Raw genomic sequence first — 24,478 nt, 5'->3', positions numbered from 1 at the left:
TCTGTATATATAAATTTGATTTATTCTATTTTGTTTTGGTTTACATTGTTAGGACCAATATGACAAAGACAATGTGAAAGGTGGCCATGAATAGACTTTGGCAGTGAGAAACTTCACTGACCAATGTGCCTAGAGAGGCTATTCCCAGGGGTCTAACAGCTTCTCCCCTTTCTTCCCTCTTCTATGTCTTAGCTCTCAAACATACTTGACAGCTTGGGTAGCAATCAGGGCTTATATGTTATAGAGATGAGTTTAGGAGGAACCAAGGTCGGAACCAAGGTCAGACCCAAGAGCTCATTCCACATGGGCCATGAGTGAGATGTCAGATGAGACTTTCTGTGATGCAATGAATTCAACAAGTTTCTCACCAGTTCCATTCAAATGACAGGCTTGTGTTAGCCTAAGACTTTATGCTTCTCCCTGTTCCTAAGGGCTAGTGATTTACCTGAGTGAAGAATAGGTAGAGTCAGGATTGAGTGCATGTCTCACCCACTTCCATGGCTGTAAACGAAGCCTGCTAGTGATGGTGGTGTCCATGGTAAATGTCAGAAAGATGCTGCCCATCTCTGCAACTCTCCCTCTCCTCCACTCTCCAGGGCAAGAACAACCTCTGACCATCTCCAGAGCAGTTCATGTCTGCAACTGATTCTTACACAATTTTGAGGGAAACTGAAGGTGCTCAGCCTTTTTCCAAAGGGCATGCTGATGAGTCTCTGAAAAAAACCACCCCAGCCCCTTGCTGCTGCTGTGCAAGCCCATTCACTTGTTTCCTTTGTTGCAAAACTCTGGGAATGAAGGTACTGGCTCCTCCTTCTCCATGGGAATATAGGACACAGATTAAAGACAAGGGGTGGAAAAAATCATTTCACATCTAGTCTGACCCGAACAAGAAAAGGTTCATGACACCAACAAACTAATCAACGATGAAAGCTTATGAGGTCAAGGTTTCTCTTCTCCTCCATTATTCTTTTGATGTTTTCTGACTGGCTGGGACTTGAGCACTGTCCTGGCAAGTCTATAAATATGAAATCTTTTCTTGCCTTCCTCTGGAGCACACCAAAAAGAATTTGAATACCTGTAGGGAGAAGTTTAAACTAAACAAAGCTAAAGCAACTCACAAAATACAGCTTGACCAACCAGTCTTCAAGTGCTGACCATAAATTGCTGTAAGTCAGACCTAAGAAGCTTGTCTCTGTTCAGTGGGAAATGGGAAAGGCAGCTCTCCCTCCTAAGAGCAAGCCCTCTGGATTCAGTGTTTCTTGTGAAGACTTATGGCCAGGAATGCTAATGACAAGCAACTGGCCAAGCTGACAATGGGGTGTGAGCTGTGCCTGTAAGGGGAAGCCTGGGACTGGGTTGAGCTCTGAACATGTGAGCTGCCCAAAGCATCTCAGTGCTTGTGCCTCCTCTCCTGTGCTCCATGAAACACCACTGATCCTCTTGGGTGGCCACCAGTACACAGCTGCTAGGAGTTTTCCTCATCTGGCACCAAGAATATCCCAGCCTTCGTAAGAGTCTTTTCCACTGACACATACAGACTCTAAAATGTTCCTAAAGCCAAATGAGGAATGTTTATAAACCCCCCTGTTATGGAGGGAAAATGGCCGAGGATCTGGAAATATCCACAATTGGTGTTACATTGAAAATGTCAAAGGTCCCTGTCCTAAGACACTGCCCATGCTCTGCACTGCAGCACAGGGAACTTTACTCAGCAGTCTTTTCATGGCAAAGGCAAGGCTGTTTGCTCCATATTTCCTGTCCTTTGGCACTCTACTGGGCTCTGTGCTCCTTCAGTGCTCTGGTAGAAAAAGGGAAAAGAAAAATGCCCTATTCCTTACCAAGGTCTGACAAACAGGAATCATAGCCGCAGCATAAGCTTCTCTGATGGATTTTGCCTCAGCAAAATGAAATTAAGATTTCAGCAAACAAGCCCCAATTCTGTGGTACCAGTAGAACAAATGACATCTGATAATTGCTAACTCCTTTTGCTTATTCTTTGCTCTGTTCACCCCATCAGTCTCTCCAGATTATATTTTCAGCTAAGTTTAATGAACATCATTTATTAAACTAACACCAGGGTTCTGCTCTGGCCTCAGACAGATGTGCTTGCTAATATGAATCATTTTGTTCAATTGGATTATTCTGATGGAGAGCGAATCCCTGCCACTCCGAGGAGCACAAACAAATGGGGAACAGCTCGCCTCCAGTTGTGACCAGCCGCTCGCATTCATTAGGAGGCAGCTCCAGGCTCTGCAGGCAGCTTGGCAGGGTGGTGTCCCTACTGCTCCTGTCAGCCAGCACTTCGGCTCTTTTCCATTTCCCCCTCACATATAGACAGAATCCAGATCTCAGTATGGCCCTGAGCCTCACTTGTCAGTGAGACATGAGCATCACTGTTACCTTTCCTGTGTTTACCAGCTGCATGGGCAACAGGATCCACCTTTTCCTTTGTCACAATGAATGGTCATAATCTGAATGCAAAACAGACACCCCTAACTGTGTATTCTTCCCTTCCCTGTGTGCCATGTCTGACGTCCTTTACATCAACATCTGAAAAAACGTAGACTACTTATTTGTTATTGATCCATCTTTACTCTGATCTTCTCCAATTATATGGGCAAGGGGACAAGGATGATATGCTTTTAAAGGCTAGTATTAATCAGAGAAAAGAGATAAAATCCATCTGAAATCTTCCAGACAGAGATGCCCTCAGTCTGTCATTTGGGATTTTACTGTTGAATATTTTGGGTCAATCTCTGTAATATGTTGTGTTCAGGCACCAAACATTCATCCATCTGTCTATCTTAATACCAATCCTACCTTCTGTGAACCATGAAACTCCTAGCAGAGTGACATTACCACTTCTCACATCGACAGAACACACTGAGCCCACATAACTTGGGGGAAAATTACAGAGCCAATTTGAAAGATCAGAAGAGAAAAAGCAGAAGATTTCTGTTCCCTGAGCATTAAGTGGTCAAATCCCACAAGTCCTTAGGTGGCACAGATCATCTTTGCTCCATTAAAGCTTTTTTTTTTTCCCAGGTGAAGGGCAGGCCCAATACTTCTCCAGCTAGCTGTGATCCTCAGGACAACTTACTCAAGAGCATTTCTGATGGAAGAAATGATATTCATTTTAATCCTAAGCAGCACTCTGGAGTTACTTCCAGGAAACATTGGTGAGAACAGGAAACCGGACTGTCAGAAAATGGGTTTGTTCTGAAAAGAGACCCCAAAGCCAACCATGGTGCCAGTCTGTATGCCTTTACTAACAGTCCTCTAGCATGTTCCTCAACAAAGGCACCTACTGCGAATCCTACATGCAGGTTTAAGTTTAGGAACACTTCTCCAGGAGTGAGGTATTCCTTTACTCCTGATCAGGATCCGTACACCTTTCTTGAAATTTCATTACTCTGGTCTTCACTGGAAACAGGGAAAAAACCTATAGGAGCTTCTGATAAGGTTTTGTCTAACAAGGTTTGTACAGTCTGCACTAAATGATGTCTTTGTAAGCTAAGAGCAGAAGACAGAAACCCCTCAAATACACCCCTTCTGAAAGTACCAAATCTCTTAAGAGTTGAGATGTAACAGCCCAGTTTCCTAAAGCAGATGTCGGACTGCCTGCCTGGCTCCTTCTCCCAGTGCCCGGTCTGCCATGGTGGAGCATTGTGTACCATGTAAGGAGAATGCACAGAGGAAAATAAAGGGCATGGAAAATATTCATTTGTCATATGTCACAGGAGATGGGATGCAACGTCTTCTGATGAGTGGAGATGCTTCAAGAGAGGAAAAAGAAAGAGAATCTTCTCCAGCAAAGACAACTTTATAACTGACTGCACAGACTGTGGTTTTCATGGCCCAGTCATTTCCCAATCCTTATAAATCAAGGAAATACAAACCTATTTTCTTTTGGAACAGCTTGCTTTTTAAGACAGCTATTGTATTACAGCACTCTACCATGACAGCCAGGGCCTTGGTCCACAACACACCCAAATCAACCAAAAGATGTCTGTTGGCTTCAAGGACTGAGCCTCATAGAGCCAGAAGTCTCAAAGGTAGACATCTCATTGCTGTGAGGATTTTAAAGAGTTACCTTGATCTGCATAGAATGGGTACTTCAAACAGACCAGTTGTTGGATCTGTCCTACACAGGGAAAAGGGGGCATCTGAAGAGGCAGCGGGGGAGAATATCTCTCCCAATAATGGGAGAAATCTGCTTTCTAACAAGGATCACTTGAATGTGCAATTGCAGCTTCCAGAGATGCAAGAGAATTTCTTCTGTTTGTAAGCCATTGTCATAAAAAGGAATTTTTAAAATAAGTCATAAGGATGTGTTTGGAGATAAGCATGTTCATTCCCTAGTCTCATGGCTCCTAAAAAAAAAAAAGAGTGGCCAGAATGGTGACAATGCATCTCCCTCTAGAATTACAAGTAATTGAACTATCTCTGTTAGGAGAACATTTAGAGTTAAATAAGTAATAGTAGGCTGGAATCCTTGGCTGCCATAAGTCAGTGTCACTTCACTGACCTCAGAGGAGCTGGTGATTGACGCTGCCTGAGAACTTCACCTGATCATGGTTGTGGTTAGTATCTTTCCAGACAGAGCACTGAGTTTTCATTTACTGTGCTTCCTGGTTGGGAAATGACTTGACTGCTGTTCTCTTTTCCCCTCCAACTCAGTCTTCTACCCAATATTTCAAAAAGGTTGGATGAAGCTTAGCTAAGTGGAAAAATGAACCTTTTAAAATAAAAGCTAGCTTTTCTCTAACTGCAGTCACAGGGCAGGACAAAAGATATCTGAGAAACAGGGTTTGCACCGTAAACCTTCAATTCTCTGCTGCTGAACCTGGATTTTCTGCTGAATCAAACACTTCAGAAACCAGAGTTTTGATATTCACTTGTATCTGGCCAAAGTCATCATACCCATGAATTATTCAAATATGCAATTATTGCATTTGATATATCACTGAGTATAACTGTGAATGAGAAACAGTGTTCCAGTGCAGCTGATTGTATATGCCTTCCAAACCATAAGGACATCAATTTAAGGTTCTCACATTGATGGAACACTCTGCAACCTATTATTAAGATTCCTACCAACTCCTGTAGCAGTTTTCTCCTGCAGAGTAAATTTCATGGAGTTTTTTAGCTTCTGTTTTCTTTATACCTACAGTGTGTCAAACACTACTCCATACAGCTTCAATCCATGGTTCTGCAGTAACTCTCAAAAGCCAGTGACAAAAATCCCAGATTATTTTCATCCTACAGATCAATGCTACACAGGTGACCTGAGTCCTGTGAACCACATTAACCTTCTCCACTAACTCACTTTTCCTTAGGGCCAGAGGGCTGTGCCCTAACTTTAGCTTATCGTGTCCATATCATCTTTATCTGGACAAAAAAGCATGTTCATGATGCTGATGTTATCTTTTTACTAAACACACCAGAGACAGATCCTTCAAGCTTATGAAGCACAGGGATGTCTAAGAATATCACTTGCCTGAAGTCCTAGACCTTTATGGTCTAATACACTGATCTTCAAACAGCTTTCCCTTTACTCTCTTCTCAAGTACTTGCATTTGCAAATTGATAACATTTCTTTCCTGTTTGCTCATTAGTGGGTACTGTTCTCCCCAGTGCCCCAGTATCAAAGATTTTGCTGACCTGTCACTTATTTGAAGGCCCTTTAGGAAAAAGATCACATTTTTTAAAAAATAATCCTGGATTTTTCACAAACCTCTTTCACTGTGGATCTTTCCCCTCTCTCATTCTCTTTGTACCCATTTTATTTAGCAGAGGATTGCATTCTGTCAGTGTTTGCTGCCTCTGGAACAAACATTTTGGCTATGGATGTCTCCTGTGTTTTTCCATCTCTTTGGCTCCCATTTCACATCATGACTGCTTAAAACATCTACCCTTTCCTTTTCATATATTTCTCAGTTTTTCTTCAAGTTGCACTGCCTTATGCACTGGCCCAGCAAATTTCTGTGCTGGATGAACCTAATAAAAAGGTTCCTTCAAAGGCTACTGTTTTCAGGTTACTGAAACTGCCCATTAAGCAAAAAAAGTTCACAACATTTACCTCAGAAGGGCTCTAAATCTGACATATTCAGGTAATTTGCATTACATGATCCATATGAGATCCCATGGTAATTTAGTTGGTCAAGTGGCTGAATATAACTCTACCACCCTGCAGTCAACGCTGGGGCTTTGGGGTTTTTGCTGTTGGAAGCCTTCAAAGGTGGCACAACTATACCAAGCTCCTGGTCTTTTCACATCAGAGACAACTCAGCAAGATTTCTGCTGGCTGAGTCATTGGAAAAAGTTCTTACAAGCCTCCAAAAGTTTATTTTAGAGCATCAGGACCAACTGCATCACAGTGGGATGAGAAATGGAAGCCTACTTTCACATCTAGTATTTAATTTGAAATAATTACATTATCTAACATTTTTTTTTTTTTTTAAAATGGGGACATGGGTTTCAATGAGGAATTCATGCTCTGAACTGAAGGAAAGTCTTATGGTATTGTGTTGTGCTGCTCTATCACTCCCATGACAAATAGTGTGGATCTGTTAGCGACCTACATGGACTCATTTAGATGCAAACACAACAGTAATCCTGAAAAGCTGCCCTGCTTTGAGGAAGAACAAGTTCTAAATATTGCTGAATGGAATTCAGTCTCAGAGCAGTAATTACTGATTGTAATTTTGAAGTAAATGCAGTAATTAATTATTGTCATTTTCCATCACTGCATTATATTGTGTGCCAATCTTAGAATAACTACAATAATTAGTAAATGGGATTTGTATGCTCTGGTATCGAAACTGTGGTTTATAGAACAGACATGAGAATTTTAACATAATAAAGTTATTAGTAATTTAAATGGGCAGACAGGTTAAAAATGATCTGACAGAAAATAAAGTAATTTCCTTCTCAGTTTTGCAAACACCTTCAGTAGTTCTGTTTTAGTTTCTCCCGCTAACATTCACTTCCATTCTCTCATGTATGAGCACAACAGTGCAAAGTTGGGGTAACAAACACAGTGAGGGACGTTTAATTTACTCACAGTTGTCAGGAGAAATTAAAAGTAAAAGTAATCCAAAGGAAAAAAATAAATATTGGTGGAGCTGATGTTTTTCCAGTACCTAATCACTCTTTCCCAAATGAAGCTGTGAGGATTTTGTTCTCACTTTGTTCACTCATATTAAATCTTGAGCTGGAGTACTGTTTTCATGTAATTATACTAGTGCAAATTTCCATAATGCAAGCAAGTCCTAAATGATCTAAGTGATGATTAAAGGAGGGAAATGACAATAATCTGTGCAGGAGGAAGAGAAATTGGTTAGCATGATTGTAGGAGGTATAACTACAAGAAATAGGATCAGATCCTGATAAAGGATATTTAGTCTGAACCTCAATATGAACCGCCTAATAGACAACAGTGAGATCAATGCAACTTCAGAGTAGTCTCTCACTGGATGCAATACAAACCTGCCTGAGATGCACAAACAACCAAAAATTCAGTGAAAAATACAGGTGTATTAGACTTTGCATTGAAGCAACCAGAAGTGATAAGCGACAGAAATTTTCCATCCATGTATTTTTGTGTATGGGCATTCCGAATTTTGTTTGCTTGTTCTATTTTTGGCTGATAATGCGGGCTTACTTTAAAATAAGGTGTTTCATTTTTTTTTCTCTTATCAGAGCACAGAAAAAGGAAAATTCACAATCTTCCAATTTGGTGACCTATTCATTCCAATGGAAAAAAAAGAAAAAACTTCCTCTGGGAAAAAAAATATTACCTATACCAGCCAGCTGCAAAAACAAACATCTCACGCCTTCTACAAAAAACCACACATCAGCACATGTTCAAGAAGCTGTGAAGGAGGTCCTGAGCACTTTTTTTTTGTATCTGAGCTTTGGCCTATGTTATTTCCCCTGGCATTTTGGATAAGCAGGTTGCCTGGACAATGCATTCTTTTAATGATTTGCCACTACTCTTAGGAGCACAGCTGGAAAATACTCTTATTGTTGACTATTTTTTTCCATTTTTCTGCTTCACTTTCACCTCACTCAGTTTGTCTCATTCACACTCACTTTGTGTCACTCAGTTTCATGCCAGTCAGTGCTCCACGTTAGTCCCACCCAAACATCTCTCCATCTTTAGCATTAAATAAAAGTTCAGCAGCAAAGTATCTATCTGAGGTGGTAAATAACACTTTGCTAATAATCAATCACTGATATGAAGCCACAGAAGGGGAATGGACAGGATTTTCACTGTTGTTCTGTCCAGTGTCTTTTATTCATGTATCATCTGGATGCTTCTGTGCTGCTCTGTTAAGTCCTTAGTTCTGGAAGAGCTGTGAATTATGGTGTTTTCTAGGCACTATTGTCCTATCATGGCTACTACTGTCATAGCATGGATGGGGCACTGGGGAATGACCTTCAGGACCTAATGTGGAGGGCTGAAATCTCACTGGTCAATTCTGCTCCACAGGGAGAGTCAGAGGAAGTGGTATGTTTGCCTGTCCCAGCAGTCGTCCATGGTGCTGGCAATGCAGAGGGCTCACACACACCCACAGGCAGTGCAGGATGCACCTGGTACTTTGCCATATCTCTGGGTAATTAAGGGCTCATAGGAATGGCCACCCAAGGGAGCTATGGATTTTGGGTGTCTTTTTCTTCATTATTTTGTGCATTTACTATCTGAAAGACATATTAAGTGCCTCCAGATCCTTACTTCCTACTCCTAAGAGGGGATTTGTAGTAGAATGTATTGATTTTGGCAGAGTTGCCTCAACTGATCCTCCTCTCTTACTTTCTTACTTCTGCTTTCTCCCTTCTCCTTTTTTTTTTTTTTTTTTTTTTTTTTTTTTTTTCTACAAGCACTTTTTTAATTATAGAGAAAAAAGAGAACATAGGCAGCCTTCTTGGAAACATTTTGCCATCTGAATTCTTCAGGGCTTTGCTTGCCACAGCTTGTGGGTTTATCTGCCACATCACAGAGACCATTTCAGTGTTTGACAACAACTTTAGAGTACTTGCAAGGAAAACAAAGTACTTCAAATCACTGTGGCCTAGACTGCTTGTGTTTCAAAAGGGAGATTTATAAGTTAAAAAAAAAGTGTATCCAGAATTAAAATTGAGTGAAAAACTTTTTTTCTTGGTTAGGAAAAAATGCTCTAGTGGATTACATCAAACTGCATACTGTTTGTGGTTTTTGTTGGCAGCTACTTATTTTTGGAAAGGAGTTCAATAAAACAAAGCTCTTCCTTAGAAAAATCCCAATTAAAAAGTTTTTTGAGCATCCTCTTGAAGCACACGAGTAATTGCCCTGATGCGAATATGGTTATGCACATGCTTCAAATTGGAATTAAGGACCCTGAAGAGCTGTGACTAAAGTAAAACTAGACATACAGGAGTTACTGTGTTTCTGCCAGTTAAGGGAGCTGCCTGCTCTCAAGCTTTGCAATAGCTATCCGTGCCGTACCCATAGGCCTAGGTGGCTTCTGTTCTAGTGTTTTTAGGAAAATTCTTGTTGCAGTAATGTCACTGTCTACTGAGTGGGCAGGTCAGTGGTATTTTGGAGGCTGACTGAAAGTTGCACATCAAACCAGACATGGGAGTACAATAACACTGTGCTGAGCCAAGAACAACTGACCTATCTCTAAGTAAGCCATGTTACCAAGGGCTTGTGGTGTGCTGATTGCTATTGCACAGGCCTGGCAGGAACTTGACTTGTGGCCATCATGACTGAAAATCCTTTGTCTTCTTCTAGGGGGATGGCATGGATGTTTCTGAGCACTAGAAATCAGATGAGTTGAAGAACTGGATCTAAACCGTTCCAAGCTTCTGGATACCCTTGCTGTCACCAAGTGTCCTCTCCAGTCTAACCTGGCATGGTATTCCCTGTGCTAAATCAGATCCTTCCCTGGGATATGCTCCTTCAGTGTCCTCCCGGGGCCACATACACATGGCCAATTCCTTTTGTTAGGTGCAAAAAAGCACAGACAATTTTTTTTCCTGTCAGACTGCTAAAAGACACATTCATCCTGCAATGGTCTCACCAAGGTGGGAGTCTACTAGAGAATAAGGACTTCTAAAAGACATTTACTCCACTTTGATAGGGACTGTCCTTACTTCTAATAAAGGTTCCTTTAAGAAGAGGATGGAAGCAATCTGGCGGTAACAACTGAACTGATTTTGCCAGACAGCAAAGCATTAAAATCAGAATAAACCCCAGGAACTCTAAAGGACTTCCTATTTAAAGATGGCAATTCAACACTGTTCTCCTGCTTTGCAGAAGCAAAGGAAAGAAATAAAAAATGCTCTAAGACACAGATACGGATTTTTTTTTTTTTTGTCATTTTACCAGCTGATTCCTTTGTATATAATTTATTGGGGAAAAAAACCCCAAACAACAAATCTGAGTCCTACTAATGAGTAATCTTCTTATAGAAAATGAGCTGAGACCTCAACATCAGCCTGATCATGAAAAGGTAGAGTCAGAGCACTTAATAATGATCCACGATAATGAAAAGACCAGTGAATCTTAAAATCACAGGTGTTTACAGCCCTGCTTTTACTTACATGACTATAAGAAACAAGGGTATCCTGAGGGATCACAGCTATGCTATGATATAAAGCTATTGAGCTACTGCTTGGTGCCAGACTAGGGAGACATGCGTTCCTCAATCCCTTTACAGGTGCTATTGAGAATCTCACCAACAAAGGCCATCCTTGCTTTAACACAATTGCATGCATGCACTTCCCACTCTCCCCCAGCAAAACTTGCAGTAAAAAAGCCAGTGTGATGAAGCAAAAAGCATTTGGATATGGAAACATATTTTGGTTTCAACCTTCCAAGGGGCCTTGTCATAAGCAAGGAAAAGAAAAGAGGTATCTGAAGAGGGAAAATGCATTAACAGCTACCTTCCTATAGTCATACACAAAAGAGAGTCTAAACTATGGAAGCTGTATCTAGCACATGCAGCTAATATGCCTATTGGAAGGTTTCTAAATTCACTTCATCCTGTCTTCAGTGCAGCACCTCTTTCAAAGTCATTTTAATCCCATTCTATAATTCTCAGTGGAAAAGATACTGCTCTGAAGACCAGAACAATAAATTTTTCAAAGATATTAGCGATATCAGTGACAAATTAGAACACTTCATAGTTCTTTGAGAAAGTTGAAAATAGGAATTTCTTGCCTGCACCTTGCTTAGGTGGGTCAAAAAAGGCCTGAATCAAAATCACTGAATCTTGGACATTATGGTTAAAATGGCCTAGAAAGGTCATCTAACCCATCTCTCTGTCACTAAGTTGGGAGTGCAAACTGCCTGTTGCAGCTTAGGGCCACCCTGGGTGATGGGTTTCTTGGGAAATCTCTGTTGTGAAACGGTTTAAAAACCAGGGAGACTTCCTGTCTCTGTAGCAAACACATACAGTTTTATATTTCCATTTGTCAAAGAACTATCTAATGGAAAATCCAGCCAGTGATGGAAAATATTTCCATTTTTGGAAACATCTCCATTTTTGTTACTGGTGATAGGCTGGGATTCCAGTGAAACAAGCTGCATTTTATAACATTTTCCACACTGTTACACATATCAGAAGTTCCCTTGGAGCATTAAGCTGTCTCCTTCCCAGACAACATGAAGTATATGAGTCTAACAATGAGACCTTTGTTAAGATTTGTTTAGGTCCTCACTCAAGAAGAGCTTCCTTGATGTTGGTTGGGTTTTATCTACACACAGAAGTTAACAGTAACAGAGCAAGAAGTGAGCATGGATCCTTCTATTAATTTCTTGGGATTGGGAAGAAAGAAATTAATGGTTATTTAGTTATCAGGGAGACATATTTACATAAAGTTATTATGCTGGGATGAAATTGGATACAGACTATACCGCATGAAGAATGAAGAATGTTTTGAAACATTTGCAAGACAGAGTTATTGAGACAGACACTGTCCCAGTCCAATCACCTGGGATTAAACTGCAGCCCCGTCCCATCTCTTAATTGCAGATTTTCTTCAGCCACCAGAAATGCTGTCTTTGGCTGAACAAGGGTAATCAGGACAGCTGCTGGCTCTCCTCTAGTGACCAGGAAGACTTTCTAGAGATGCAGGATGCCCCTGTGGTGGGGAACTTGGTTCATCCCTCGTTAAGCATCCTTCCACCTCTTTTTCTAAAGAGACACACACACAAACAGTTCTTGGTTTATGTGTGGGTGCATATTTGTGCAGTGGGGCTCTAGCCAGAAGCCTAAATGAAAAAGGCAGAAGCTAGAGAGTCGCAGAGCTGAATCTTTTTGAGGGTCTACAACACAAAGAGAGACTACAACCACAGCTGACAACCCCTTCCCCATGCAGTTACCTGTGCTAGTGCTTTGTATCCAGTGGTTCCCACAACTCTTCAGTAGGGACGATTAGCATCCTTTGGCCTCTTCAGCTGCACCTTCAGCCTCTTCATGCCAATCTGGAAGCCATTCATAGCCTGGATAGCAGCTTGGGCACTGGCAGGATTGTCAAAACTCACAAAACCTGTCAAAACATGAGGCAAGGCAGTTGGCTTAACAAGCTGAAGGGAGCCAAGGTATGTACATGCAACGACCACTGAGAATGGACATGGGGAAAGGGATGAGGGCAGTGGGAGGGAGGGAGTGAGCAGGTAGGGGTGTAGGCAGGTGGGCAGGAGAGTGTGGATAGGATGGTTGCCAATGGGGAATGAAGGGTAGGAGGAGTTGTTACAGGTCAATGTCCCAGGACACAGTGCCTGGTCTGAGTGCCAGTTTGGATACAAGATTATGTGAAGCATGGGGTTCCAAATATTGGTGCCACAGTACCAGCACATACAAGATTTGGGTCACTGTTGAGGTGGGTGTCAGCAGAGGTGATGCATGGTCTCAAGGCACTGTCTTGCTCTCTTTCCTTCCATCATGACTGGGGTAAATCTCTAGGCCTTCCTTCACACACCAGCATAGCCTTTACTTTTCCTTCCAATATTCACAATTAAGGGAACCTGATATACCTACTGCTACTTCCTTCTTATGACAATATAAATAAAATGTGAATTTAATAAGTTCTCCATTAGGCTATTCACTGGCATGAATAGTTTGATTATTGACCACTTAAGCAATATAAGGGGCTTTATTAACTGGCAGTTTTTGCAGACTTTATGTTGACTCTGCAACTGAGAAAGATGAACACTTGTGCCTTCCTAACATGGTTTCCATAAGTAGTTTTGTACCTTGTCAGCAAATCATCCAATGAGCCATGGACCACATCTAGCAATAGAAACACCCATAGTGACTGAATATTGTATCTACAGGCCATCTAAAATGTCATTCTTTGTCTCAATTAAAGACTTGTTCTCTAGGGATCAGAAGAGCCAGGATAGGTCAGAATCATACAGGATGCATCTAACACATTCAGATTTGGGGAGGGTTTTTGGTGTGGGTTTATTTTTTTTTCCTTCACTTTTTTTTTTTTTTTTTTTTTTTTTTTTTTTTTTTTTTTTTTTTTTTGCAATAATGTTAGCTCCAGGAAAAGGCCTCATTTGCCCAGACTGCATATGACTATAGCTGGAGAGACTGTAGGTGTGAGGTATTAGTGAGGCGGGGGAAAACACAGACTCACATCACAGAGATACCTCTGCTACCTTTGCCAGAAATGTCCCTGTGTGACAACAATATTTCTGAGCACAAACCCTGGGTAAGACTATCCTGGACCAGCCTGCACTCCAGACAAAGCCATCTGTTTTCCCACCCTTGCAAAGCTCTGGCAGCATGAATCAACCCTAGGAACCCAGTGTCTCTCAATAGACAGTCTGAAATGAAGAGACAGTGTGAGAGCCCCTCAAAAAACTGATGCTGAGCATTTTCTGCCAGGTATACACCTGTCCCTGACAACAGTACCAGTCAGGGCTTACAGCCTTAGGCTGTACTGTGAATGCATTCAGCAACACCTCTTCCCTAGTCTAGTTTCTCCTTGAAAACAAGTCTCACAGATGACACAGAGTGGCTTGCAGTTGAAAAGAACACGCACACACATGCATGCAAGCACACATTCTCACCCTTGCATTGAAGTTGAACTCCCTGCCTTTGGATAATAACGTAAGTTTATGACAGGTCATAAAGCTCATGGTCTTAGCTTCAAGGTGAGACAACAGGTTTATTGAGTATGACATATGTGTTTTTAAGAGGGAGTCCCATTGAATAAACAGGCATCTCTCTTTGTCCTCCCCTCTTGAGTTCAAAGCTCCAAGTAACTGGCTCTCCATGCAGTTTTGCTGCCATCCACCTGGATGAGGAGGTATAAAGACTGCACCCCTGAAGATACAAGCAAAAATGTTGATCAAACCTCACAGCAGTCATCAATCTCTAGACAGAAATCTGGGGAATTACAGTGAGTAATGGGGTATTATTCAATGTCAATGGATCTACTTTTGCAATCTGTTTTTAGCCAGTAAGCACCTGGTAATGTTCCCAGTTTACATTTGACTAGCTGAATAACCTATCAGTCAACAAGGTCTTATGATTTGATCTCAGCAAAAGAACAAGCTAAACTCCTGATGTCAGCTGAGTTGCTTCAGTCTTTAAAAGTTGCTGGAAGCTCCCTTGGAAATGTTCTACTTGAGCTACAGCTTGAACTTTGTTGTCTAGCTACCTCACATCTTTGAATATAATATGTAGTGAAAGCCAGTTCTCTTTAAAAGTCACCTCTGGATTGCTAATACTCCATCCAAGAACCATCAGTTACATCTATAACAGTAAACTAAAACTGTGCCAGGGAAGTTCAGAGAAACTGGAACCCAATGATCTGTACCACTGAATTTTTAGAAAGATCCTTGACATAGTTTTGGCTTGTGCCTAACTCCAAACAATTCCTGAACAAATTCTAAATAGTAGCACAGAGCAGAGGCTCTTTTCAGTAGTTAGCTTGGATGTGGCCATAATATTCTGGAAAATAAGAGAATTTAATAGTTTGGGTGTGGGCCATTCTGTGCCAGCTGGCTCCAGTGCTAGGGGAAAGTGCCAGGTATATTTACTTTACTTATATAGACAAAGCTACCAAATATCAAAGCTGAGTTGGCTGCAGCTGGATAATTAGTTATACTATGTCTTTAGAGAACCTAGCTTGCTGGGAACTTTGCTTGCTACTCTTGTCACTGGTCCTGTTGCAAGGTACCTCTGACTGAATAAACATGCATATCTAGAGTGTGTCTACACATGCACCTATCTGTGAGCAAATCACCTTGGGAACCTAAAATAATTAGTGGAGGTCTAGTCAATATAGTCAGTGGAGTGTAGGACACAATTTCTTTCTATTTTCAAGATACTCCTATCTGTGCTCAAATGAATCAAGTCCCACTCACCATGCAGCAAGAACCATTGCTGACTGCAATGAAGGCAGGCACCTTAAAACAGGGTACCTCTATTGTGGAATTTACCTTGATCCATACTTGGGACTGACATCTCAAGGTAAGATGTTGTTAACTGTCTCGTGACTGGAATTCACTCATCAGTGTGATGTTAATTGTTGAATCATACTCCTAATGCATACAAACCCTACCAGAAATGCTGTCAAGTGTTATGGAAGTCTACTATTTCATAGAATCATAGAATGGTTTGAGTTGGAAGGGACCTTAAAGTTCATCTAGTTCCAACCCTCCTGCTAGGGACACCTTCCACTAGACCAGGTTGCTCAAAGACCCATCCAACTTGGCCTTAAACACTTCCAGGGAGGGGGCAGCCACAGCTTCTCTGGACACCCTGTGCCAGTGCCTCATCACCCTCTCAGTAAAGAATTTCTTCCTTATGTTTAAGCTAAATCTACCCTCTTTCAGTTTAAAACCTTTACCCCTCATCCTATCATTAAACTCCCTGATAAAGTGTCCCTCCCCATTTTTCCTGTAGCCCCTTTTAAGTACTGGAAGGCCACTATAAGGTCTCCTTGGAGCCTTCTCTTTTCCAGGCTGAACAACCTCAACTCTCTCAGCCTGTTCTCATAGGGGAGGTGCTCCAGCCACCTGGTCATCTTTGTGGCCTCCTCTGGACCTGCTTGAGCAGGTGTGTGTCCTCTTTATGTTGGAGCCCCCAGACCTGGACATAGTACTCCAGATCGGGTCTCACAAGAGTGGAGTAGAGGGAAAGAATCCCCTCCCTCGACCTGCTGGCCACGCTTCTCTTAATGCAGACCAAGATCTGGTTGGTTTTCTGGGCTGCAAGTGCACATTACTGGCTCATAGTTTTCCATCCACTAACATCCCCAAGTCCTTCTCTGCAGGGCTGCTCTCAATCCACTTATCTCCCAGCCCGTATCTGTGTTTGGCATTGTCTTGACCCATGTGCAGAACCTTGCACTTGGCCTTGTTAAGCTTCATGAAGTTTGCACAGACCTGTCCAGGTCCCTCTGGATGGCATTCCTTCCCTCCAGCATGTCAACCGCACCACACAGCTTGGTGTCATGGGTGAACTTGCTGAGTGTACTCAATACCATTGTCTGTATCACCAACAAAGATGTTAAACAACTCTGGTCTCAATAGTGAGTTCCTGAGGAACACCACTCATCACTGCTCTTCAATTAGACATCAAGCCATTGACCTCAACTCTTTGACTATGACCATCCGGCCAATTCCTTATCCATTGAGTGGTACATCTGTCAAATCCATACCTCTCCAATGTCATGCTTTTCACAGTCCAGGTAGATGATGTCAGTTGCTCTTCCCTTAACTATTAACATTGTAACCCCGTCATAGAAGGCCACAAAATTTGTCAGGTATTATTTTCCCTTAGCGAAGCCAAGTTGTCAGTCATGAATCACCTTCTTATTTTCCATGTGCCTCAGCATAGTTTCCAGGAGAATCTGCTCCATCATCTTGCCAGGTACAGGGTTGGGACTGACTGGCCTGCAGTTCCCTGGGTTTTCCTGTTTTCCCTTTTAAAAATGGGATTTATGTTTCCCCTTTTCCAGTCAGAGGGAACTTCTCAGGTCTGCCACAACTTCTCTAATATGATGGATAGTGGCTTACCCACTTCATCTGCCAGTTCCCTCAGGATCTGCAGATGCATCTCATCAGGTCCCATGGACTTGTGCACCTTCAGATTCCTTAGATTGTCTCAAACCTGATCTTCTGATACAGTGGGCAGGTCTTCATTTTCCAAGTCCCTGATTTTGCCTTCTACAACTTAAGTGATGTGGCTGGAGCACTTGTTGGTGAAGACTGAGGCAAAAAAGTCACTGAGTACCTCAGCCTTCTCTATATCCTAGGTAACCAGGTCTACTTTTGCCAAGGCTAGGTCTTTAGTTGGGTGATAAGCCCTGGTGTTGGGATGCTAATACAGTTGTATGTCTGCAAGAATCTTGATTTTAGATAAGCTCACAAAGCTACACTAGTTTTTATCATAATTTTGCTTTTGAGATGGAATACTAAGGCTATTTCCTCATTCTGTGAAAAGCTGTAAATAATACAACATTTTAAAAAATGAGACTAATAAGAGAGATCATAATTGCATTTGCTCACTATATTTCATTTAGACCAGATAATGAATCTGGCAGTTGTACTCTGATGTTACTGGTATTAGTTACCTACAGATTTGTACCAGATTTGGATGGTTTATTTTTCTCTCCTTAGTTGTCCTGATATCCACCGCTGTAACATAAAAATATCTTCTGGCTAGCTGCTGAAGGCAGAGACGCTGGGGTGGGAGGGCTTGGGAGAGAGAAGGAGGAGGGAAAATGCCAGTAAGTGTGCATTTTCCTTGTGGGCACATCCTAGGGACAGAGCAACTAACTCCTCTAGCTTCATTTCATGTAGTTTCAGGGGGCTTGATACATTCAGAAGTTGTTGGTTCATTCGGCGCTCCCCCTTCCTGTTATTTATGTGGAGTTGTATTTGATATTGTTGAAGGTATTTGGATGGACTCCAAAAAGAAGAGAAGCTATGGCTTACCCTGAGAGTTGAGATGTCACAGTGTTAAGGGATAGGCAGATAGACAGGCAGACAAGCTGTTTACAATATCATATTCCCTTCTTTTTTCAGGTCAAATACCTACTGGTAGATTATATGACTTTTTTGTTGTTACTGTCACATGCACTATTGGCAGCTAACCGTCTTTGCTTCTTCATGTCAATGTTGGCAGTGTTAATGGTGCTATGCCAGATTTAAATATGTATGACTAGGAACAGAATGTATGTACTGGGAAAAAGCTTAAATACTTGCTTTCTGAATGGCTTTAGTGTCTGAGCCCATGACTGTAGGGCTCAAAGCATGATGATAGTACTATAGTTGCTCAAGAATTTATCTGTTTTAAACATCATACCTGCATTGTCACTTACACTCTTGAAGGACAAAAGGGAAAGAGAAAGGTTAAAAAGCTGGAAGCTGTTTCTCTGCATCAGTTAAATAATAATCAGAGAAATATATGTTCTGGTCTGAAGATGGTTGGTTGAAGGACAAGGGGTTTGTTGTTATTTCCTTCTTTTTTTTTTTTTTTTTTTTATTATTTTCTCAGGGATTATGTAAAAAGGCTATTCTAATAAATGATTTATCAATGCAGCAAAGAATGAATAAGTCTGCTAGCACTGCAGCTCAGGGCATCTAATTTTCCTGACTCTCCACATCATCTTCCAGGAAGGTTCTGACTCTGGAGTCCATGACTTCTCCTGGGCTGCTATTTTCCTGGATGATCATGTAAATTATTAGTGGGCAGAAACTGTGATAGCATCTTGGAGGGTGCTTTGGTTTCTCCCCATTTCTTTCACAGGAAGTATTGGTAGTGGGGCATGCTGAGGGAGCTTCATGCCCTTCTCATGATGCCATCATGATCAACAATGGCTTTTTATAACTGATATTACTCAAGGGCTGTTTTTCTGTTTTAATCAGCTGAGATGACAAGGAAGAGAATTATCAATCTATTTCAGAGTGCATTTGAAGACTATTAGACTATTTTGCAACTGTAAACTTCTCATTCACAGTGAGTAGTGTCTCTGCATGGCCATGAATTAGTTTGTGCACTAAGTGCAGTCCTGAATGAGCACATTGTTAGGTTCCAATAGATCCCTAATTGGTCTTTTTGAGTTTTCTGTTTCTCTTCACATGCTGCAAGGAGAATTAGCGGTTAATGTGCAAAACAGCCTTTTGATGATCTGCTACCAGGTTGGAATAACATGTTGTCTCTCTTCAGCAGAAGCTTTCCTCTGGACGGAGCCCAATGCTTGGTAACTACACTGAGTATCCCCTAAATCAGAAGTCAAGGCCACAGTGAATGATGGGTCCAAATGCAAGCTTTTGATCCAGACTCCTGAGCTGGGGGCAGATGGACCTACGGCAGCTCTATTCATGTAACTAGGCTGGTCTCAGGCAGTGGAAAGGAAAAGAGCAACCTCAAAGAAAGAAATATTTAACTTGTCTTGAAACTAAGAAGAGTTATATGATCTATGTTCCAGATACTTCCTGCACAAAACTACCATCTCAGAGATGTACTTTGCAAGAGATTGCAACAGACACAAATAAACATTAGTGCTTATCTGCCTCTCAGCCTGTAGAAGGCAAATTACCATGCAGCAAAAAAGAAGAAACTCTGTGCAGGTGGGCTGGGTACTAACACAAGAGAAGTCCATGCCCCTTGCTTTCCTTGCAGCCAAAGTGCTGCTACCCAGGACATAAGAGGGGGCCTTCGTTACACTACTGAGGTGTAGGAAGCCGGAGCAAACACTGGCAATTAGTTAGATTGAAGACCCTGTTCCTTTCCTTCCCCTAAGCATTTGAGTTAGCAATTAAGGAATTAGTTATTAATATAATTGGTTATTAATATAACTATCCCCTTAGCACATGGCTGCCTTGCTTAGTTACTAACCAGTGAAGATTGAGATCTATGAATGTTAGGGAGCTATTTCTTCTGGGAAGGCAGTGATAAGGCGTTCAAATCACAGGAGTCTTCCCTGTGGGAAGGGTGCTGGGGAGGAGCTCCTGACATTCTCGCCCCATTGGGACCTGACCACCTAACACTCAACAATTCCCTGTTGCTTCAGTCCATTTAATTCTTAAGACTGCTCAGTTTCTCTTTCTCCATGTTTATTAGTCTTATCAAAGAATGGAGTTTTCCTTTAATTGCCTTGCAAGGTCTTTACCTTGCTACATTCCTTAGACAATGTACTAGCTGCTGTCTTGTAATTTTTCAGTGCTGTAAAGAATTTCAGGATACAGTCTGTATGTAAGTAGCTCTGTAATGTGTGTGCGCATTGGAAGGTATTGAATTGTAACATGATTTATGGGTACTGGAATACTCAATAAAGGAGTTTGTCTGCAGATCAAGGGCATAGCACTTCAGCTGTTTTCCAGTGTCTAATAGGGTTGGATGACTTTTTAGAATATTTAACCTTCCACTGATGTTTAATTATGTTCAAGTGAAATTCGTCTATCCAGTTATCCATCCCATCCATCCTTCCATCCATCCATCCATCCATCCATCCATCCATCCATCCATCCATCCATCCATCCATCCATCCATCCATCCATCCATCCACCCATTTTTTTAATGTATGAACAGTCAGTAACTGGTGACTGTGCTAAACAACTACTATTAAATATTTCACATCTGTGAGGTGAGATAATTGGAACCTTAGAATATTCAAAGAATTGGTTCAGAAATTTGATGAACCATTAATATTAATTTTAGAAATTTATGGAATATTAAAAATCCTTCAAAGTGTTACAGGAAAAAAAAGATCTATTATTAAATTTTAAGGATGTAAACTAGATTATCTGGTAAACTTAATTAATCTTTCATAAAAAGTAAAATTCCAAAAATTTTGATATGAGGTGATACAACAAAGAATTAAAAGGTGTACAATTAATAGCAATCATCATGGTGTCATGGAAAATAACATATATCAAATGAAACTTATTACATGAAATTTCAAGTTTGGTTATTAAAATAAGTTTTCATAGAGTATACTTAAACTTCCCCTAGTATTTGAGTGAACCCGTCTTCATAGAAAATTAAAGCAGCCCATATAAAACTTCTTAAAAATTGGATAATAGACCACCAAAAGAATTGTAAATTGTGACTTACAATATTTAAGAGTTTCTAGTAGGCTCCCCCAGGAGCATGCTGAAAGCTCTGTGCTATTCAGCTTCTCTAACATTACCTGGTAATTACTGGTAAAATTTACCAATCATACAAAAATAGTGAAGTGGTAAATAATGACAGAAACCTGTCATATTGACCTGGGTCACTGCATAGGCTGGACTCAACTAAAGAGTGTTTATTTTAATCCAACCAACTGCAAAATTAAGTATCCACAGGAAAAAGCAAGTGGGTCATTCATAAAAGGGGGAAATATTCACTAGCACACAGTGCTTCTTAGAAGAACATGGGTGTCATGATAACAGCCAAATATATGACCTCTCAGGATTATGTCACAATACTAAAAGTTCCAAGAATCAGTACAGGCTTGGAATCAAACCAGTCTCTGGGGAATATCATCTAGAAATAGTAAGGTGATCCTTACTGAAATTCTGCATTAAGTTTTCTCTACAAAAAATAATTTTTAAGAATTATTCAGAACTACAATACTAACTCTAGGTTTGAAAAAGTAATGAGAGTTGCCACAGTTTATAGAAGTGAAGGTTAAACAGTCTTCTGACCATAGTCTATAAATAATTTCTAATAGAACATGTATTTTTTAATATAGATAAAAAAAAAAAAAAAAGACCTAGATGATTTCATCTGGATGGAAGCAGACGTTTGACAAATTTAAAATGGAAATAAGACACTGAGTCTGCATTTTTTAAATATGAAGGTAATTAACTATTTTTGAACATCTTGTTTAGCAATAGGGGTGGAGCACCTATCACATGAAATCTTGATTAAGAGATTTTCTAAAAGGGATGTTATGACTCAAGCAGAAGGTTTGAACCTGTCACATGAGCTGAGGTACCTGGCACATGTTATTTCAGAGTTCAGTCCAAAGGATCAGAACAGTCTTTTCTGATAGTGCATATCTGTCTGTCTGTCTCTCTATTGTTCATTTCACATTTCAGATATTTAGAAAATCAGTTCTTCAGTACAAATCTGGCATGGACTGCAGTAACAATCATGATAGAGGTGACAATCGATGTTAATGCCTTATAATAAATGGCCCCAAAGTGTGGGCTGCGGACCACTGAGACAGCTGACTGGTACTCGTTCTTCATCTTGCTTCCAGCTGAGAAAAACTGAACAGATGGGATAGAGAGATTAAATGAAGAGTGAAAGTAGATGGCATGATTAACTTTCTCTAAAGGTCAGAACGCCCAGTGCAGAAGGTAGCTTGAAATACACAAGCATCTTCCTTGTGTCACCTTCCTGTCTTCCTATGTGTGAAACTACTTCTATACATTGAGGCAGTGTGAGCTGGAACATGCAGAAAAGTGGTCCCTGTTATTGTGCATTGTCAGTTGGATGTTTCTGAGGTAGTGCCTCAAAGAAGCAGTATCTTCTTTGAAGAAGTTTGAGAGGTGTGGATGCTGACCCTGAATGTAGTGGTTCAAACCAAGAAGGACTTTTCTTCCTGTGAATCTTCTATTTCACGATCTGTTTGGGCTTTTTTCAAACAAAAGTTACTGTCACGACTCACATTGAAAGCACAAGGTTAAGATTCAAGATTAAACTAGAATTTGAACAATTTAAATTACTGTGTGGTCAGATCTAGGGTTTTGACTTATACATATATCTGGAACAAGGGGACCTAACAGGATTAATTTTTTCTAGAAAAAGAAGTAAAAATCTGATATGGAAGACCAGAATAGATTTCTCATCCTAAGAACGGAGGTAACACTAAAAACTTATCTTTTTCCTGTAAATACAGCTTGTTTAATAAAAGTTGAGCAACTATTTGTCTGATGCTGTGGACTGTGTTTCTACTCATTCTGCTAAGTAGGTTTTGTAGTCATCCAATGAATGCATGTAACAATGAAAGATTTAGGCTTCAGCCATTCTTTGGAGACCTCATTAATGAAATATTGGACCAGTATACATACACATCTGCTGTGGACAAAAACCATTGCAGTGTTAAAAAACGCATAATGTTCCAATCCAGATGATGATGATGATGATCTTCCTCACAAGGAACAAACTAGCCAGTGAGGAATAACCCATAGATAAGTGAGTGGTATTTGATCTATTTTTGAATGATGATGAGAACAGAGAAAATTTCCTAACTGCTTTCAGAAATGGAACGTTTCTTGACTTACTTTCTGAGCCCTCCTTGTAAATGTTTGATGCCATGGTGTGTCAAGGGGGAAAGGTTTAGGGGGAAACTACATGGTTGGGAAAAGTAATTGAACTTCTGAGGAGACATGTTCTTCTGACTGTGTAAAATTAGAAGCAAAGAATGGGCTTAGTGTGGGTTTTACACAAGTTATGAGTGGGATCTAAGTAGCTGCTCAGTTAAGGTTGCACTGAATTCTGAATCAATATGAAAGACCTTTTTACATGTATTTTGTTGGAGTTGTACAATATAAGACGAAAATAACTACTGAAGTTCCCACCACCCATGTCACAATCAATTTCTTATCTTAATCTTAATTTCTTTGTTCCCAGGTTCTCTCTTGGATCCCACTCGATTTGTGGATTCTTATTAAAGAAGCCATGTATGAGTACTGCAGCTACTGATATCACCTACCATCCTTCTTGATCTCTAAGAGACAAGAATCATAAAAGATGATCTTCTTTTTGATAATATTTCATAGTTGGGAAACATATTCCTTCCTGGGTTAATTGAGAAAAAAAAAAAAAAGAAAAAAAAAAGAAAATACAAACTCAGGGAAGACAATTGGAAATGTGCACTGTGAATTCTACCAGTGAGTAGTGACTATTTTTTATTAGTTTTCTCATGTCCCAGGGAGTCTATGAAATAGATCCATTCTTGGTATAGCAATATACAGAATCTCCCCACCTTGCTTCTGCTGATCGTTACTTAGGTGGACAACTAAACCTCTCTCCGTTTTATGTTGTTGTACACCTGATACCTCATTATGGGTAGCTTGCGGCAAGTCAATAGATATAGAAAGACTTGAATCTTCTCTTGTGGGACAGTCTGGAAGTTTCTGTTCAGAAGTCAGAAGTAGTGATGAATAGTTTTTGGCTGTGATTTTCAAACCAATACTTTACTTTCTATGGAAGCCACTGTGTGAAAACCAGATAACAAAACTAAAAATGAAATCAACAGGAAAGAAACTTTCCATATGCAGTGAGTCATTGGGAAAGAAAAAGAAAAGATAAAATCTCTTACTCTCTAGACTAGGAGGTTGTGAACTGGTAATGAACTATGCTGGGTACCAAGAGGAGGAAGTGAAGAGTTATACAAGTACATTTTGAGCTGGAAGATAACATAATGTTCAGATCCAACCAGCTGTTACATCTGTGGTCCCTTCAGTGTTAATATAAGACCTCTGTGTTTTGGACTACCCACAATGAACAGGGAAATGATCAAC

The 24,478-nt window shown here is 40.6% G+C and overlaps 1 protein-coding gene across 13 annotated transcripts in view; it reads right to left on the bottom strand.

The window, feature by feature from the left end:
• Nucleotides 1-24,478, bottom strand: part of CELF4 (CUGBP Elav-like family member 4) — a 717,922-nt gene that overhangs the window by 13,753 nt on the left and 679,691 nt on the right. For 12 of the 13 annotated variants that reach the window (XR_004409737.2, XR_004409736.2, XM_033011138.2 and 9 more), the window contains exon 12: nucleotides 12,374-12,540. Coding sequence is in view for 11 of the 13 variants with exons in the window: in XM_033011138.2 (XP_032867029.1) it covers nucleotides 12,413-12,540 (128 nt within the window). In the remaining 2 variants the exon portion in view is untranslated. Of the gene's footprint in view, nucleotides 1-10,247; nucleotides 12,186-12,373; nucleotides 12,541-24,478 lie in introns of those variants that run through there. The other variant, XM_033011139.2, reaches the window with a different exon arrangement.

This window comes from Tyto alba, unplaced genomic scaffold (genome assembly GCF_018691265.1).
Source record: "Tyto alba isolate M040663 unplaced genomic scaffold, T.alba_DEE_v4.0 Super-Scaffold_42, whole genome shotgun sequence".
Classification (NCBI taxonomy): Eukaryota; Metazoa; Chordata; class Aves; order Strigiformes; family Tytonidae; genus Tyto; species Tyto alba.
Note: the sequence above shows the minus strand (reverse complement) of the source record. Positions and strands in the feature narration are given on the sequence as shown.